Below are 18,146 nucleotides of genomic sequence, written 5' to 3'. Positions count from 1 at the left end.
TAAGGGCTAAAGTATTTTAAATTAGTTAATTTTATAAAAGTATAATTTATTTTGGGCTAAAATTTTATTAATTGTTGGGCTCGTTTAAATAATAGTATGTAAACAATCCTTACATATTCCTTGTGAACCAACCCACTTCATTTAAGTAAGCTCAATTCTTTTATCTGAACCCTTGTGGGTCAAATATTTCATGACTGAAGTCCATTTATTTATTAAGCCCAAACACAATCCCTACTCTATACTCTATAAATATCCCCAAAGCCCCAAAATTTTCCCCACAAAAGTCAAATGGTAAAGGTAATTTATTTTCTTTTCTATTTTTCTTTCTTTCTTTTTCTTTCTTTTTCTAACTCTTTCCCTTCTCCTTTACGTGAAAGCCACCAACACCACGCCACCTTGCAGCCACCCGACGCCGACCACGTCCGGCTGCCCAGCCACCGTCGGCGACCCGCAGCCAGCCACCGCGGTGGTTCGTCTCTCCTCCTCCTTGTTTTAAATTATTGTTTATGTAATTATTTGTTTTGGGTTTTGATTTTTGATTTTTGATTGATAAATTATATTAGTATGTTTTATAATTGTATTTTGATGATTAAAGATTATAAATTTCATATTATAAAGTATTTTAATTTCAGATTTTATAAAGTATTAAAATTTAGGGTTTTAACTATTAAAGTGTTGATTTTTAGGGTTCTAATAATCAATTAAATTAGGGCTTTTATTCCTATTGAATTTATAAAGATTAATTAAACATAAAAACAAATTTTCGGTAATTAAATTCCGATCTCCGTCCTTAATTATTTTTAATCACGTTTTAATCCCGCTGAGATTATAACTCGTCCGATTTTTACAAAAAAAAATAGTGTTTTCGTGTGTAAACAACGTTCTAATCATAACTCACTACCTATGGTAGTGAGCACCACCCTCTCGTAGCCAAAATCAGCCTCTAAATAGGGTTTTCGGACAGTTTTTGATTTTTAACGAAGGTTTAATGTTTTAAAAATAATTTTCAGATTTATTTGGGGGTTTAAATTTTAAAAAAAGTGTGCTGGAATTTTTATATAAACACCATGAATGAGTTTTTATATTGTGGTTTTAATTACCCACTTAAAGAAAGAGTTTTAAAGGTTTTTAACCAAAATTTCAGCTTATTAGAGAAGGTTTAAAGTGTTTAAAAGTTGCTAGAAATTTGTGTAATCAAGGAAGTAATTGAGTATATGTATTTGGTATTGTAGGAGACTTTAAGTTGAGTAATTTCTAGCATTGTGGCTAGTTGGAAAGATGATTTAATTAAGGTACGTATAAGAATACGAGAAAACTTGATTTTAGGAGCATGTTTAGGGACTTGGAAAAACCTAGAATCATGCTAGGGAACTTGTGGATTGGTTGACATTGTTTGGTAATGAGTTGATTGATGATAAATGTGATGATTGGTTTAATTTATATATGACAAAATTTGCATTGATTTCCCTTATGAGCATTATTTATGCAATAATTTGCAAAGTGAACTTAGAGGCAAAAATACAAGGATATATGGAATTAATTATTATAATTACTTATTCATTTGTATTGAAATGGAACGGGTAAAGGTAGAGTTAAAGTCTTATAAGACAAGATTGTGGATATGAGGTGCCTTATGCATTTGAGGTGTTTATACACCGAGGTAGTTAAAGGATTCAATAATAAATGTTGTTTGTCACTGATAAATTAAGAATTGAATTGGAAACTTGAATGATTGTTGTATGATTAGTTGTGTTGTTTGCATATGAGTCATCACCAAATTTAAACTGATAAATCACGTAAAGTGCAAGAAGGATGAGCAATAAAACTCTAGATTTGTGCACATCTAGAGTAATGACAAACAGGGGTTGGGGTTCACGGGGTATTAGCCGTGCACTTTTCAGAGGCCGTCTGATCTACGAGTCTCTTGTGTTAAATTCTTTTAAAATTATAATGAGTTAGATGAGATCTCATACTATCTATGGCCACGGAGTCACGCCCGCCTGCCATTGGATGTTTATTAATGTCTTCCGAAAGGAGGCATAGGGTTTTCTTATTTAATGTTCCGGAATGGAGCACAGGGGGACAACCCGGTCTATTCCTTAATCTAGTCAATTAATGAAGTGATCAATGCTACTTAAATAAAAACTTTGTAATAAGTAACAATTGAATCATGTGTCCGAGTCAATGATTATATTGAGTGTATGGAATGCTTGTTAGTATCATGCTAAGGCTCTTTACTGTGTTTCATAGCTTGTATGTACTCAGCGTTGCTGATGACGTGCTTTTGTGTGTTTCTCTTGGTCATGGCCTTCGCCTTCAATGACCCTGTAATGATCTAATTCTTACACTTGTAATATTGGGGAGCAGACTAATCACAGGTTTCTGCATAAACTGAACTTGCATCAGGGTGATGGGATTTGAGTGGAGCGCTGGTTATTCATTTAGCTTATTTCATTTCATAAATTGATGTTATTTTAACTCTAATTCTGCTCGCTTCCTATTTAACTGGGTTTTGAATAAGGGCCATTATGGTTCCAACTTGTAAGACTAAATTGAGTCTTGACTTTTTGGTTTTGAAACTTATATTCTTTTTTAAAACTAAGTTAGTTTTCCGCTACTGATTTCTGAAACTAGCCTTAACGTTTTAACACGTGGCTGTAGCACACCAGTAATATAATTCTCTCACAGGTTATTAAAAGTATTTACAGGTGATTACAGGTTAATACAGGTTTTAAAGAGAGAATTATTGGGGTGTTACAAGGTCGGATGGAGTATCACGATCCATACATGGTATGGTACAGGAGCATTACTCGACGCTACATCAACCCTAACTACACCCCATCCTCAACTCATTATCAGCCAGCTTTCGGAGACATCAGTGGATATGTGAGTTTTAGTTGAATTTTTGATTTTTTTTGTTTTTTTTTATCAATTTATAATTTCTGGTATTATTAAATTGACTGACTGTTGACTAATGCAGGCATTTGATATGCTTGCTATACATGATGCATTGGGAGTCTTGAGCATATCGTATCCCACCATACCGGAGATAGATGAGATTCAGCAATGACTGTGAGTAGCTTACAGAGACATGGTCATGATCATCTTATCCAGGGGTGGGACCAATCACACCAGGGTTCACACCGTGAGCTAGACGAGAGTAGCATGGGACAGACTCACACGTCCCCTACAGTGTCCCCGCAGTTTTTTGACAATCAGGAAGATTTCGCCATACCTATGTATGCGCCATACTCATCACAGGAGGGACCATCATCCAGCCAACAAATTCCTCCCCAGACTTTTGCCCCAGATCCTTTCACAACGGTATCTCAGTACTATCGTCGTAGGAGACCGCGAGTTGATAGACAACAATTACATCGAATAGATGAATCAGGATCTTAGAACTTCTTTTGTTAGGTTGTTGTAATCAGATTCTCTAGTACGTTGTATCCAAACAAATATTATCAATTTTACAGAATTTTTTAATTGATTTTCTGTCTATTATCAACTTCACCATATGCATTCATTCTTTTCATTGAACTGGTTGTTGTTATTGTTGTTAGTTGCTGATGTTGTTGTTGTTGTTCTGGTGCCTGCTTTTGTTGTGGTTGATGTTGTTGTTGCTGCTGTTGCTGTATTTGTGGCTGGTGTGGGGCCTGCAGTATGCAGCAGGGTGTTGCAGGTAAAAACGCCAACCAAGCTCTTTATGGCTGAAAGTAAAACGCCAACCAGGATGACGTTTTTACCTTGGCCAATTAATTTAGAAATTTCAGTCAGGGTAAAAACGCCACCATGGATGACGTTTTTTCCTTGACTGAAATTTTAAAAAAAAAAAAAAAAAAAGCCAGCATAAAAACGTCTGTCTAGTTGGCGTTTTACCCTAATTTGGTAAATAGTTTTGTCACGCGTCTACTTTGAAAAATTGTTTCCATTACAGGCTTATTTTGGCAATTTATCCGCCAATTAAACCTTTTTTTGGTTTCGCTCTCTCTTCAAACCACCGGAAACCTTCATTTCTCTTCAACAATGGCGGCCTCTTCACTGCGCAAAGCACTCACACCAAAACCAAGCTCTCCCCTTTTCCACTCCTCTCAACTCTCCTCCTTCTCCACCACCACTCTCTCTCCTCCCTTCTCCTCATTTCGCGCAGCTCAATCCTCCATCGTTACAGAATCAAACCCCACCAAAATCGCCGACATTCTCCTCTCTCAATCCTCCTTCTCCGCCTTCACTCGTTACCGCCCCATCTACCCTTATGCCGTCCGCAAGCTCGCCCGCGCCAATCGCTGCGACCTCGTCGAAACCATCGTCAAAGATCACCTTTCCAAGAGGAAGAAGGTTACTGAAGGTTTCGTGCTTCGATTCATCATGCTTTACTCTGAAGCTGGTATGACTGACTCTGCTCTTCGTTTGTTTTATGATTATGGTCCTCAATTTCATGCTAGTGATAAACCCTTTTGTGCAATTCTTACTGCGTTGTTGAATAATTCGAAATTTGATGAGTTTCATGAGGTTTTTTGATTGTGGTGCTGAGAAAATGTCGGTTTCGACGAGTGTTAAGGCGTATAATTTGAAATTGAGGGCGTATTGTGAGGAGGGGAAGGTGGGTTTGGCGGAGGAATTGTTGGTGGGGAAGATGGAGGAGGAGTTTAGGGTTTTGCCCGATATACATTCATATAATGTGATGTTGGGGGCTTATTTGAAGGGGAAGGATTGGGGGAAGTTTGATGAGATGTTGAAGGAGGTTTTAAGGAGGGGTTTAGAGAGTAATGTGACTACTTATAAGCATATGATTGTGAGGTTGTGTAAGGATAAGCAGTGCGCTCGAGCTATGGAGTTGTTGAACGAGATGGCGGTTAAAGGTGTAAAGCCGAATGCTGCTTGTTATAATTGGGTTATTTATGGTTCTGTAGGTTAGGAGCTTTGGATTCTGCAAAAATGGGTTTGGAGAGGATGATTAGTGACGGGCATGTTGTACCGTCTTCGTTGACATATTATACTTTGTTTAGGCATTTGGTGCAAGAAGGAGACTTTCTTTCAGCATTGGATACGTGTAAGGTGATTCTGAAGAGCAAATGGGTGCCTCCATTCGAGGCAATGGAAGTCTAGTTAAGGGTTTGCTTGTAATGTCGAAGAAAAAGGAGGCTTGTAAGGTGGTTAAGAAGATGAAGAAAAGGCTACGGGACCTGCTTTGGTCTCATGGGGAAAGATTGAAGCTGCTATTCCCTGGTAGGCTTGTATTATGTTGAAGGTCCAAAATTTATTTGATGATGTCCACTTTGAGAAGGATGGTGCATTGGTACGCGCTTCATTAGCTGCTGCCTCTACCTGTCTAGGTTGAGCATTTTGTCAAATTATCTTTAGCTTATTTATTAGATTATCTATTGTTGTTGAGCCTGTGCTCCTATGTTAACTTATAGCTTTTTACTCTTTTACGTCCTTATTTGAGATGTGGACATGGTTAGCTATTTAAGTAAATTGGTTGCTTATGTCCATAGAAGTAATATCAAAGTAAGTCATTTCTTTCTTTATCAATTGAAACAACCAAGATCACCAAAATGAGGAGCAAGTGAGTTATATCAATGAATTTTAGATTGCAATTAGTTCAAGTCATTTTTGTAGGCCAATATGTAGAATTTTTCAAGCATAATATGATGCCTATATTTCTTATAATTGTATATTGTAATTTTGAGTATGTGCATATTAAATCTTCTTATAAAGCTAATGATTCGATAAGTTATTACTTACGACTCTGCACTAGGTTAAGCTAGTGATTTTGCTTTGTTATGTCATTGAAAAGCTGAAAGAGAAGATCTAACTTCTCAGTCGCGAAGTGTTATAATTTTGCTAGTGATTAGCTAACTTAATTGTATACGTGATAGGTTGAGAACTCCAATTTCACTACTTCAAATGCTAGAAATTTTATTGTGGGTAATTAGTTAGCCCTGTTTTCATATTCTGGAAGAGTATATGAGGCTCAAAAATTTAATCCTATGTATGTTGTCTGTCACTGATATTTTTTTAGCCTTGGCAAGGAGTTGAACTTTAAGCATAAGGTAGTTCCCGTCATCCCTTTCATGGGCCAACTTCTGGATAGTAGATATGTCCTGAAAAAGTTAATTATTCATCGAGTTTAAGTAGGGGCTAAGACTATCTTTTCCTAGATCAATAGAACTGCTGGTGGTGCCGACCAAAGCTGATTCCAAGCATGATTAGAAAAAGATGAAGACGCTGAAGCATCTGTCAGTTTAATCAATCGTGGTCAGCTATCTCAGCACAGCATCTAGGGACAGACTGGGAAAATAAGTGATTGCAATTTCCTAACATCACTGGAGTATGGTACTAGATATGGTGAACCAAATTGTAATCAAGTCAGCCGGCAAAAACAGATAGAGCAGAACAACCCATAAGATAAGGGTGAGAAATAAGGAAACACTACTGAAAGTCGGGTTCAAAGAAGTCTGAACTCTGAAGTCCAAGGCTAACACTTAACAGAGAGTTTAGTGATGACAACTATGTTTAAATTGATTTGACGATATAGGAACTGAACCAAGTTGCTTGTTGCAAACTAATTTTAGTATCTTAGAGAGTTAGAGGTAAAATATGGTGCAATTTTGGAATTCTAGTGTTGCATCAGTTACATATCAGATCCAATGGTTTTGAGTTTTAGTTTTTATTTATTTTATTTATGTTTTTGAGACTTCAGTTAGTGTGTGTGTGTGTTGTTTTTATCTTACTAATTCTAATTCAGTTAGTGAACATAATTATCCTGTTTTTAATCCAGAGTAGAATCTTTATTATATGGTGATGAAACTGGCTTATTCTAAATGATTTGTTTTGTTATGAGTAAAGCAAAACATAGTTGCTGGTGGAAAAAAAGTTGTTACGAATGCTTTGGTAGTGTATCTGAGATATCTGAAAGGACAAGCACAAGGCAATGCTAAGAGCATGTTCTTCTGTGAATCCCAATTTGTGCAGTCAAGGCTCTTGAACTCTTAGTATACTGTACACATGCTCATAGAGCATAATGGAACTCATTTTTTCTCCATCCAATCATATGCCATAAGATAAGGGTGAGAAATAAGGAAACACTACTGAAAGTCGGGTTCAAAGAAGTCTGAACTCTGAAGTCCAAGGCTAACACTTAACAGAGAGTTTAGTGATGACAACTATGTTTAAATTGATTTGACGATATAGGAACTGAACCAAGTTGCTTGTTGCAAACTAATTTTAGTATCTTAGAGAGTTAGAGGTAAAATATGGTGCAATTTTGGAATTCTAGTGTTGCATCAGTTACATATCAGATCCAATGGTTTTGAGTTTTAGTTTTTATTTATTTTATTTATGTTTTTGAGACTTCAGTTAGTGTGTGTGTGTGTGTGTTTTATCTTACTAATTCTAATTCAGTTAGTGAACATAATTATCCTGTTTTAATCCAGAGTAGAATCTTTATTATATGGTGATGAAACTGGCTTATTCTAAATGATTTGTTTTGTTATGAGTAAAGCAAAACATAGTTGCTGGTGGAAAAAAAGTTGTTACGAATGCTTTGGTAGTGTATCTGAGATATCTGAAAGGACAAGCACAAGGCAATGCTAAGAGCATGTTCTTCTGTGAATCCCAATTTGTGCAGTCAAGGCTCTTGAACTCTTAGTATACTGTACACATGCTCATAGAGCATAATGGAACTCATTTTTTCTCCATCCAATCATATGCCATAAGATAAGGGTGAGAAATAAGGAAACACTACTGAAAGTCGGGTTCAAAGAAGTCTGAACTCTGAAGTCCAAGGCTAACACTTAACAGAGAGTTTAGTGATGACAACTATGTTTAAATTGATTTGACGATATAGGAACTGAACCAAGTTGCTTGTTGCAAACTAATTTTAGTATCTTAGAGAGTTAGAGGTAAAATATGGTGCAATTTTGGAATTCTAGTGTTGCATCAGTTACATATCAGATCCAATGGTTTTGAGTTTTAGTTTTTATTTATTTTATTTATGTTTTTTGAGACTTCAGTTAGTGTGTGTGTGTGTGTGTTTTATCTTACTAATTCTAATTCAGTTAGTGAACATAATTATCCTGTTTTAATCCAGAGTAGAATCTTTATTATATGGTGATGAAACTGGCTTATTCTAAATGATTTGTTTTGTTATGAGTAAAGCAAAACATAGTTGCTGGTGGAAAAAAAGTTGTTACGAATGCTTTGGTAGTGTATCTGAGATATCTGAAAGGACAAGCACAAGGCAATGCTAAGAGCATGTTCTTCTGTGAATCCCAATTTGTGCAGTCAAGGCTCTTGAACTCTTAGTATACTGTACACATGCTCATAGAGCATAATGGAACTCATTTTTTCTCCATCCAATCATATGCCAGAAGCACTGTAATGATATAATCGCTTGAGATGCAATTACATGCACTTCATGCTACCCTTAGTTATATTTGGTTTTGTGTCATCACTCATTGATGCCTGATTGAATTATTGAGCATGTAATTAAAAATAGCTCCAATTTGTTAGAATTATCTTTTTTTTTTTTTTTTTTTTTCAGGCTTAGAATTATCTTTGGCTATCCTGTAATGATGTTGACAATCTTTCTACACCATTTTTGTTTGAATCTGAAATACTTTAGTGTTAATCTTGTTCTCAAATATAAGGAATATTAGTATTGAGAATGGTACATGGCTAAATTACCTGCCCATGGAGTTCATTCTAGTGTCTTGAAAGACTGATAGTAGAGAAGATAAAAGACTTGGAGAGCTTGGGAGAAGTAGGGGTGGTGTTCAAGACCCTGTTCGCCTTTGCTGCAATACTTGTCCTTTATTAATTTTCATTTTGTGGACTATGTTGTTCTGGAGGATTGGAGCATCTCACTGCCTTAGAAGAACTAAGTTTAAGCAGATGTTATGATCTTAGGCCATCAGAAGAGAGACAGAATGGCATAGGGATTTTTCCATGGACTTCATCACTCCACACCTTGAATATCCAGTATGTTCCACAACTGGTGAGTCTACCTAACTGGATGCAGTTCTTGTCCTCCCTTCAATCCCTTTCTATTACTGATTGCGACTGACTGGAATCAATTCTGAATGCAATGCCCAAACTCATTTTGTTCAAGTAACTGTGTTTCCAACTATTTGGTAAGGTTGGAGAGAAGATGCCAAAAAGATCCCCTTGTAGAGGACTGGCCTTGTATTCAACACATCCTGACGATCGATTATTACAGTAATCCAGCCTCATAATACTTTTGGGTCCTGCTAGTAGTAGTGAGCAAAAGATGCAGACTGGTGTTTGTCAAATTATTGTACTGAACTTCAATTTTGATTTCTGACTACAAAATTTGTACTGTTGAACCTCTTAATTTTTTTTTTTTAATTTTTTTTTAAGGTAAGATGAAAGACCCTACTAAACCAGCACCTCTCACAGGTTTAGCCAGCCAGCTCCGCAGGTCACCGCTTGAGAGTAGAGGGGGGAGGTAAGGGAATCCCCCTACTCCCAAGAATTTTTGTAGTTAGTTGAACCTCTTAAAATGTTGGGACCATTGTATTCATGTCTCTCCATAAATCTGTATCAAGTCTATTATTGATAGGCAGCAGTAGTCCATACAAATTTATCATTCCTTGAGTCTCTTCCATCTTTCCCTTTTTTTTCTGTGCCAGAATTTTTTGCTTATGAGTGTTGATATGTTAGTTAAGTTTTCTGCTGTAGTTTTGAGCAAGTAATTTCAAATATTCAGTAACAGCCTTGAAGAATGCTTTTGTTGGAGCACCAGTTCCATGCAATAAGTAATCATTATAACAAGCATGAAATTATAGCATGTCATGCACAGTTGGGGAGCTTGAATCAAATGCAGCAGCTGCAAGAAAATTACTAATTCTTTGCTGCATTGCTGACCGCTTTATTACTTGAACTGAACCCCAACTTGACACCTCAAATGGCCTCCTTGTCAGGAGTTAGGACACGGTGACTTAGCTCCAATTCACCTGTCAAAAACTAGCATACCCTTTCCAGCTTCTCAAAGAATGATCTCCTTTGATCTGCCACTAATTGGGGATCTCATGGAGGGAATAAAACCCTCTTAATACCGGAATCTTATTGTTGCTCTCCCCATCTATATCGGCCTCTAAAGTAGTGCATTCTCACTATCTCCTTCCTATGAAGTTTGGTTAACGGTTAACCAACTTAAAAGTTTTGATCATGTTCATTCAATTATATGAACCAGCTTTATTTGATCATGTTCATTCAGTTATATGAACCAGCTTTATTTGATCGTGTTCATTCAATTATATAAACCAGCTTTATCTGATCTTTGATCAAGCTTGTTCATTCATGAGAATAGTGGTTCATGTACAACTATTACTTGTGCTTGAAGTTAGAACATAAAATTAGTGATTTTGTATTTTCCCTTTACATACTTGATATGTTTCATTGTACATGTGGAGCTTGAGGGTTGAGGCAGTCGATTTAACACTTTATCCTTTATAGGAGCAAGGTGAATCTTCTTATTCTTTGTTCTCATTGGCTTCTTTCTATACATTGCTATTTAGCACAATCACCTGTATATAAGCAGTCAAGCAGTTGATACTTCTGAATTTCTTTGTTGGCCTCTTTTATTAATGGTAAACTAATCTCAATTGTGATAAAATGTTATTCCTTATGGTTTTATCATTATTTTTTATTTTTAAATTGCCTTCTGGAAATGGAATTTGCAATCTTGAGATATTATTGATCCAAGAACACTTGCTGGACTCTACATGCAATTGCTTAGAGGAAGATTACGACATAACACGAATACGAGTGTCTTGAAAGTGACGGATTGATCAATCTTTGCTAGACAACTTTGAGGTAAGGTTACCTATCTTTCTGTTGTCTTTTTCCTGTGAATAATGAATTCCTATGTAATTATTATTATGACAAGCAACTTGAATGAACTGATGTTTATCTTCTTAATACATGTTGCAATGTACTTTTGGTAAGTTTTATTTGATTGCCCGTCATTCTCCAATAATGCTATCATAATGGAGCTATTTTCTTGTACTTTCGTAAGAAATAAAAGCACCTTTATTCATAAAAAACTGTAAATTCCGTGCTTATCATTGTTTTGTCCCACTGTTAAAGGCCATTGCGTAGAAAGCATTTCTGAGACGACTGATCATATAAAAGCACACCATACTTGGACATTGACAGTTTTATTTTGTTAAACTTGTGAATGTTCCTGTGTGTATAGCATATTAATCTCATCTCTCTACGCATGCACACGCGTACACACAGGAAAGAAAAAAAGAATACTCCATAATTGATTGTGTTTCGTATCCTCAAGTCCTATGCTAGCTACTGTAGACCTGCAATCCTGACCCAAATCCGATGACCCGACCCGAATGACTCGACCCATGACCCGAAAATTGACTCGACCCGACCATACCTGACCCGAAAAAGGACTTGACTCGATCCTGACCCGACACCCGAACTGATCCAACCCGAAGTTGACTTGATCCGAAATTGACTTGAAGTGTTTGACACGAATTGACCCGATAACCCAAAATTGACCCGAACAGACCCGATATCCGAAATGTCCTAAACTAAAATTACCTTATAATTGAAACTTAAAATGTCTTGTACCAAAAGTAACTCAAATTGTTCATCTTCAACTATAGCTAAACTCATAAACTGAATGATAGTTTTTACTATAACAATAACAAAATATATACTCCGTAGAAAAATTATTCATTCGAGCTTGATTCACAAATAAAACAACCCGAACATGACCCGACTAGATTTTGACCTGACCCGAACATACTTGACCAGAAATTGACCCGACCCGAAATTGATTCGATACTTGACCCGAAGTTGACCCGAAACCCGAATCGACCCGTCCCGACCCGAATGTTAGCTGACTCAAAATGACCCAACCCGAAAGTGACCCGACTAGACCCGACCCAAATGACCCATTTGCCAGGTCTACTAGCTAGTGTATACCTTGATGATAGTGTTCCTTCCATTTCTAAATAATTGATGTTGTGTTTCAAGCTCTAACTTTGACTAAATATGCTTAAACTGTATCAGTAAAAGTTACACAATTAGTTTGCTAGTTCGTTCATAGTATTCTATTTCTTATTTTTGCCATTATTTTTATTACAAGTAGAGAAATTTGCCATTAAAGTTCAACTTATATAGAAAATACATCCAACTTTTGAAAATAGAGGGAGGATATACGTTCCTTTAATTTCTTGCTTTGCTTATTTAATGCACTCTTTCTTAACTTTTTTTGTGAATTATGTGCAGTTATGATATACCGTAAAATATGTCCAATTGATTATGCATTTGCCATTTTTAAAACATCTTTTTTTTTTTTGAAAGATAAAACATCTTTTGTTAATTGTTGAGTAATTGGCTAATGTCCTGCTGGTTGACTTTTCCAATTGTAAGACTGTCAGATGCTTAGAACGGTGGTCTGCACATCAATATTCGTAGAGTAGATGAAGATCTAGATCTACATATTTAAGCGATTTCCTGGCTATCAGTTATAATGCATTGATATTTAAATTAATACATGGAGTATATATTATAGAGTCGTTAGAGCTGACACCTAATTTGAAATTGAGGTAGAGTATATAAAAAAAGTAACATAGGGCGGGACTCAATAGAGGTTATGTTATTCGCTTATTGCCCTTTCAATTAAAAGGAAGGAATAAGAGTTTTTAACCATGGCAAATAAGTTGATCTCGGGAATTGACAAAATTCTCTTAATACCAAGTCCTAAGGGTAAGTTTAACACTAGTATGGATTTAACTGCTAGCTCGTACTGTATAACAGTTATATTGTAATTTGGGGTACCATTTGTAGAAATTACATTCAAGTTACAAGGGAAACAACAAAACCGTATACCTCCTCAAGAATCTGAATACTACACCACATACAATGTGCTTTTTAAATACGGGATTGTACTGTTTTGTTAATATTGGGGATCATTTAAGAGCTCCTTTATAATTGGACATTGATACATCATTATCACTAGGATACAGTATCATAAAAATGTGAACATTGTGAAGTGGGTGGGTGGATCTTAACGTCCTACTAACCTTTAATAATTAAGTACTTTAGTTTATTTATATAGACCCAGTAGCGTAATAGTTTTTGTAATTACAGCTTAAATAATTATAAAATGAAAATCACGAAGAAGGATTTGTTAAGACTTTTGACAAATTCATGCATTTTCTTCATAATCCCTGATTTGTGTGCGATGTCAGACAATGACAATTATGATTAGTACTCCCTATGATCTTATATACTATTTATATACGTATTAGATGACTGTTTGAAGTCTTTCTTTTATATATAATAACATAGCTGGAACTCGAAAAATAAAAATACAATGTACGTAGGAAATTGCATATTTTTACCTGTTTATCATATGCATATTCATATGCTACTTAAATATGTCCCTAGTTAAACACACGTATCTGTATAAAGATAAACAAATCTCACAAGCTCTTTCTTTAAAATAAACAGAAACTTCTTATTTGTTGCTGCCTGCATTTATCCAGAAGTGTGATTTATTTTTCAATTGTTGAATACGTTTCTACTTTTCTGTACTGTCTGTTAACATGGCCGAACAAGACTACCAGAGTGACAAAGATAAGGTGGCACCACTGTCTGCAGAAGAGGGGATCAAGGGGAGTCAGATTCCTGACATAGACGAACAAGATGATGGGAGTGACTCAAAGAAGAAGGCACCACTATCTGTGGAAGAGGTGATCGAGGGAAGTCTTGGACGGATGAATTGCAGTCAGATGGTGCAAGCCTTCCTTGCATCAGTTCTTCCAATGTTTGACAACCAACAGACATTTATCAGTGTCTTCACAGATGCTCAATCAAAATGGCATTGCATCAGTGATATTCGAATAGGTAGTAGTTGCACCAGCAGCTCTAACATCTGTAATCTTTCGAAGAGTGAGTGGGCTTGGACTGGGAATAAGCATAACACAATCATATCACACTGGGATCTCCAATGTGCCAGCTCTTTCATTAAGGGTTTGCCTGCAACTTCCTTCTTCATGGGTTGCTTGTTGGGTGGATATGTTCTTGCCTCCCTTGGTGATTCATCGCTTGGGCGAAAGAACCTTCTCTGTCTCTCTTGCTTGGTTATGTCACTAGCTTCATTTGCCTCAGCCTTTTCTCCTAACATCTGGGTTTACTCTGTACTCCGCTTCATTGCTGGTGTTGGTCGTGTCTCCATTACCATTTCTTCTTTTTGTCCTTCTGTCGGAGAGGGTTGGCAAGCGGTGGAGAGGACAAATTGTAATGATTGGTTTCCTCTCCTTAACAATGGGATTGTTATCCTTGTCGGCTTTAGCTTACCTGACTCGAAATTCCTCATGGAGCACCCTTTATCTATGTACTTCCATTCCTGGATTTGTGTGCTCCATATTGATTCATTTCTTCCTTTGTGAATCTCCTAGGTGGCTCTTCATGATGGGACGTCCAATGGAAGCCGTAAATGTGCTGAAAAGTATTGGCTCCCTGGATGATCATATCAGCTCTATGTTACCAAACATTCTAGAATTCAATCAAGGTATTCCTAGCAATAACGGGAAAAATCCTTTTTCTTCAATGAAGATTTTAGTCAAGAGAAAATGGGCTATTCGAAGGTTGATAGTAACTATGGTACTTAGTTTCGGTGTTGGAATGATGTATTTTGGTATGTTGTTGGGTGTCGGAGGCTTGGGTCTCAACATCTACTTGAGCTCAACATTCAATGCCCTACTATTCCTTTCATCATGCCTGCTAACATTCCTCTTCTGGATCCCAAGATGCAACAGGAGGAGTTCAGTGCTAGGATTCTGTACGATTAGTGGCGCTGCCGGTATAATACCCATCACATTCGGCCACCATCACAAAGGTATACATGTGGGATTGGAACTGATAGCTCTGTTTTGTGCTTGTATGGTGTTTAATATCTTGTTCATGTATGTGGTGGAGCTGTTTCCAACATGCATCAGGAACACAGCAGCCTCACTGTCGCGGCAAGCACTGCTCTTGGCGTCTGTATTTGTCCCGGTGTTGGTAGTCATAGGGAGGAGTAATCAACTCTTCTCTCATGCAGTCTTTGGTGTGACCATTCTTCTTTGCGGCCTTTTGGTCATTTCTTTGCCCGAAACAAAGGGTAAGGTGCTATGTGATGGCATGGAAGAGCAGGAAGCCCAAGACAAGGATGCTGCTTGCGTGCCAAAGTTATGATTGTGAACTTAAGCTAGAAAAATGATCATGAACAAATTTGCTTGTTGGTAGTTCGTCGCCCTCCTAGCTACCACAAGTTCTCCAATGGTCTTAATAATTTGGGGTGAAAAGTTCATGTAAGATTTCATCCAAGACTTGGCAAAGCTAATTTAATTATGTGCCCGATGTGTATTAATAATATGAGATGATGTGCGTGGTCATTTATTTGGTGAATTGAATCTTGTTAATTGTCTTTGTTGTTGACTTGAAATCACTTCACAAGTATCACAACTGATATTTGATGTATTGAGAGCTCAATTTATTTACTCTGGTTGATCGTGTTCATTGATGCTCATCTTTCTCATTGTCAACGTCTCTCATAGCCTCATAGGGCTCCAAATTGTGCAATCTAGTTATCATTTGAGTCTTCCGTTCTTGGGTGTGACATGCAATTGTTCGTGATATTGTTTTTTTGTTTTGAAATGTTGATAGGATGAATGTTAGTTGATATTTGTTCGCCATTTGAGCTTCTATAATCATTTAAATTACCAAAACTTTTCCAACTGCATCCTTTGAAAAGGAAAGATGTCTACCATTATCATTTACAATCATTGAAAAATGGAAATAATCAATAAAATAAATCTAATTTAATCTAATATATATAAATAAAGTAGGTATTTTTTAAGAGCATTGGGCGCGCCATATAAGCAAAGGTATATTTTCGACCAATTAAAAATTAGATTTCTATTTTATTTTGGAATTAAAAAATTCGTTTGCCACCTAAAGAAAATTGACGAATGAGATTTAAGAAGTTTGCCACATAAGTAAAAACAACGAATATTGATTTATTAGGATTTAATGTATTTAAAAAACTAAAAATTATCTTATAAAATAATCATCTTTAGATATAGGATTTATATACCTACTATTATAAGATAAATTTTTATTTGTGATTATTGCTTAAATTGTATTTATTTGGGATACTTAATAATTATATGTTTATGTTTTGTTCACTGAATTTTGTTTTACATGCAGATCTAATTTAATCAGAGAATTATATTCGAGCAAAAATCTTTAGAATATCAAAGTACGAGTTTCTCGCCTGATGATCCTATTGGATGAGGAGGTATTATATCTTTATAAATCGTTTACATTTATTAAATCTTTTAATGAACCATTTAGTTTTTATCAATTAATTTTATGATTAAAACAAATGTTGTGATTTAGGTAGCTTAATTAAGTCATAAAATTAACTTAAATTTTTATTTTTAATTATAGGGTGATTACGTTCATACCTCAATTAAAATCAACTTTGTTCTACAATTTTGTTCAAAATTGATTGAAGAAAAAGTTTACTCCATTAGATACTTTTCAGTCGTTACAAATAAGAAGCAATATCGCACGCATTGTCAGTGACAACAAAATAATGATTTAAATTTCCAAAATACTATTGTTTGGGCGATTGGGGACGATGAAAAAATTCCAATGCATAGATTTAATTTTGTATAATTATAATTTTTAGATTAATTTCACAACAATTATTCACTTTCTGGTAAATATTTTAATTTATTTTTTAAGACTATAAAGATTAATTTTATATAAATTTTATTTTTGCTAATATGTTCTATTTATCCACTTTTATTAGATGGAAGAGATATGGGTGTGAACAAAGTTGGTGATCCTATCGAAATTTTTTTTAAATACAAATTTTTTTACATCGAAATATTACATCTATTAACTATTATTTTTTATGTTCTTATCAAAATATTTATTAGAGGAATAAATTACATAAAATTATCCTTAACAAACAATAGCAAAGTTATCAAAAATATTATGAGTATGATCTAATTACAAAATTATTTTTATGAGATTTTATGTATAAGAAACCATGGGATATTCGGATTTAACAATTTATGATTGAGCTTAGGTATCTTATGAAATTAATGGTTTTATCTAAATACCCGATTAATAAGATGTTTTTTTCATAAAAAAATTTAAAACTTATAACGCAATAAAAAACTTTACCTTCTTTAAACATTTTATGTATAAAAATTTGAAAAGACAGATAATTTGTTAGAGATCAAGAGTTCACAAGAAATATACAAAATGATATACAGATTTGAGAGTTTAATTTCAAGTGTAAAAATCAACGAATAATGATTTAGGATTTAAATTATTGTCGTATAACTAACAACAACGAATAAAATACAAAACAACAATATATTAGTCGCATTATAAATTAATTAATTAAAAATTATAATTTTTTGTAATTGGCAATATCATTTTAATTAAATTTTTTTTTTTCTGAAATTATTAAATTGTAAAATAAATCAAATAATTATAAAAAAAAAACTTAAAGTATATAGGAAAATATCTTTCTTGAGATATATGTATGAAAATTCGTGCATCGCACAGTATTATTTCGACCAATTAAAAGTTTGATTTGTATTTTATTTTAGAATTAAGTTCACTTGCCACGTAAGCAAAAGTGACGAATGAAATTTAAAAAAATTTCCACGTAGGTAAAAACGACGAATAATGATTTATTAAGATTTAAAATTATATTAAAACTAAAAATTATCTTTTAAAAAGATGATCTTTTGATATTAGGATTTAAATTTAAAAAAAAAACTATAAATTACACAATTATTATATACAAACACTTTAAATTAATTATTTGAAAAAGGAAAATATATGTTCATTTTGTTTTTAAGAAAACGTTCAATCATTTTTTTTTTTAAAAAAAAACATTTAAAAGAAATATAAATTATTAATAATTAACTGATATTCTTTAATTTTTTTAAAGAAAAATCAATGTTCTTCAAAAAAATAAATAACAATAACGTTCAGTCTTTATCAATATTCTTCAAAAAAAAAAACAATAATGTTCAATTTTTATCTTATCTAGCAACCTATTTCATAATTAGATAAAA

At 34.6% G+C, this 18,146-nt stretch overlaps 1 protein-coding gene, 1 long non-coding RNA gene and 1 pseudogene across 2 annotated transcripts; all 3 read left to right on the top strand.

Moving 5' to 3' along the window:
• Window positions 1-251: 251 nt before the first annotated feature.
• Window positions 252-1,335, top strand: LOC110688799. The gene is made up of 2 exons (XR_002504677.1): window positions 252-469; window positions 1,233-1,335. It is a non-coding gene; the product is annotated as an uncharacterized LOC110688799 (long non-coding RNA).
• Window positions 1,336-3,769: 2,434 nt separating this feature from the next.
• Window positions 3,770-5,600, top strand: LOC110688798 (annotated as a pseudogene).
• Window positions 5,601-13,601: 8,001 nt separating this feature from the next.
• LOC110688797 (organic cation/carnitine transporter 3-like) lies at window positions 13,602-15,234 on the top strand. The gene is made up of 2 exons (XM_021865555.1): window positions 13,602-14,392; window positions 14,457-15,234. Exons 1-2 carry the CDS (start codon window positions 13,602-13,604, stop codon window positions 15,232-15,234), a joined length of 1,569 nt encoding a protein of 522 aa, XP_021721247.1.
• The last annotated feature ends 2,912 nt before the right edge of the window (window positions 15,235-18,146 follow it).

This window comes from Chenopodium quinoa, unplaced genomic scaffold (genome assembly GCF_001683475.1).
Source record: "Chenopodium quinoa cultivar QQ74 unplaced genomic scaffold, ASM168347v1, whole genome shotgun sequence".
In the NCBI taxonomy this organism is placed as follows: Eukaryota; Viridiplantae; Streptophyta; class Magnoliopsida; order Caryophyllales; family Amaranthaceae; genus Chenopodium; species Chenopodium quinoa.
This window is presented reverse-complemented; position numbering and strand designations above follow the sequence as displayed.

Excerpts from the sequence above, each read along its gene's own strand:
- LOC110688797 (XM_021865555.1), top strand. The coding sequence starts at position 13,602 with ATGGCCGAACAAGACTACCAGAGTGACAAAGATAAGGTGGCACCACTG. Across the intron at positions 14,393-14,456 it reads ATGGAGCACCCTTTATCTAT|GTGGCTCTTCATGATGGGAC; the intron begins GTACTTCCATTC and ends TGAATCTCCTAG.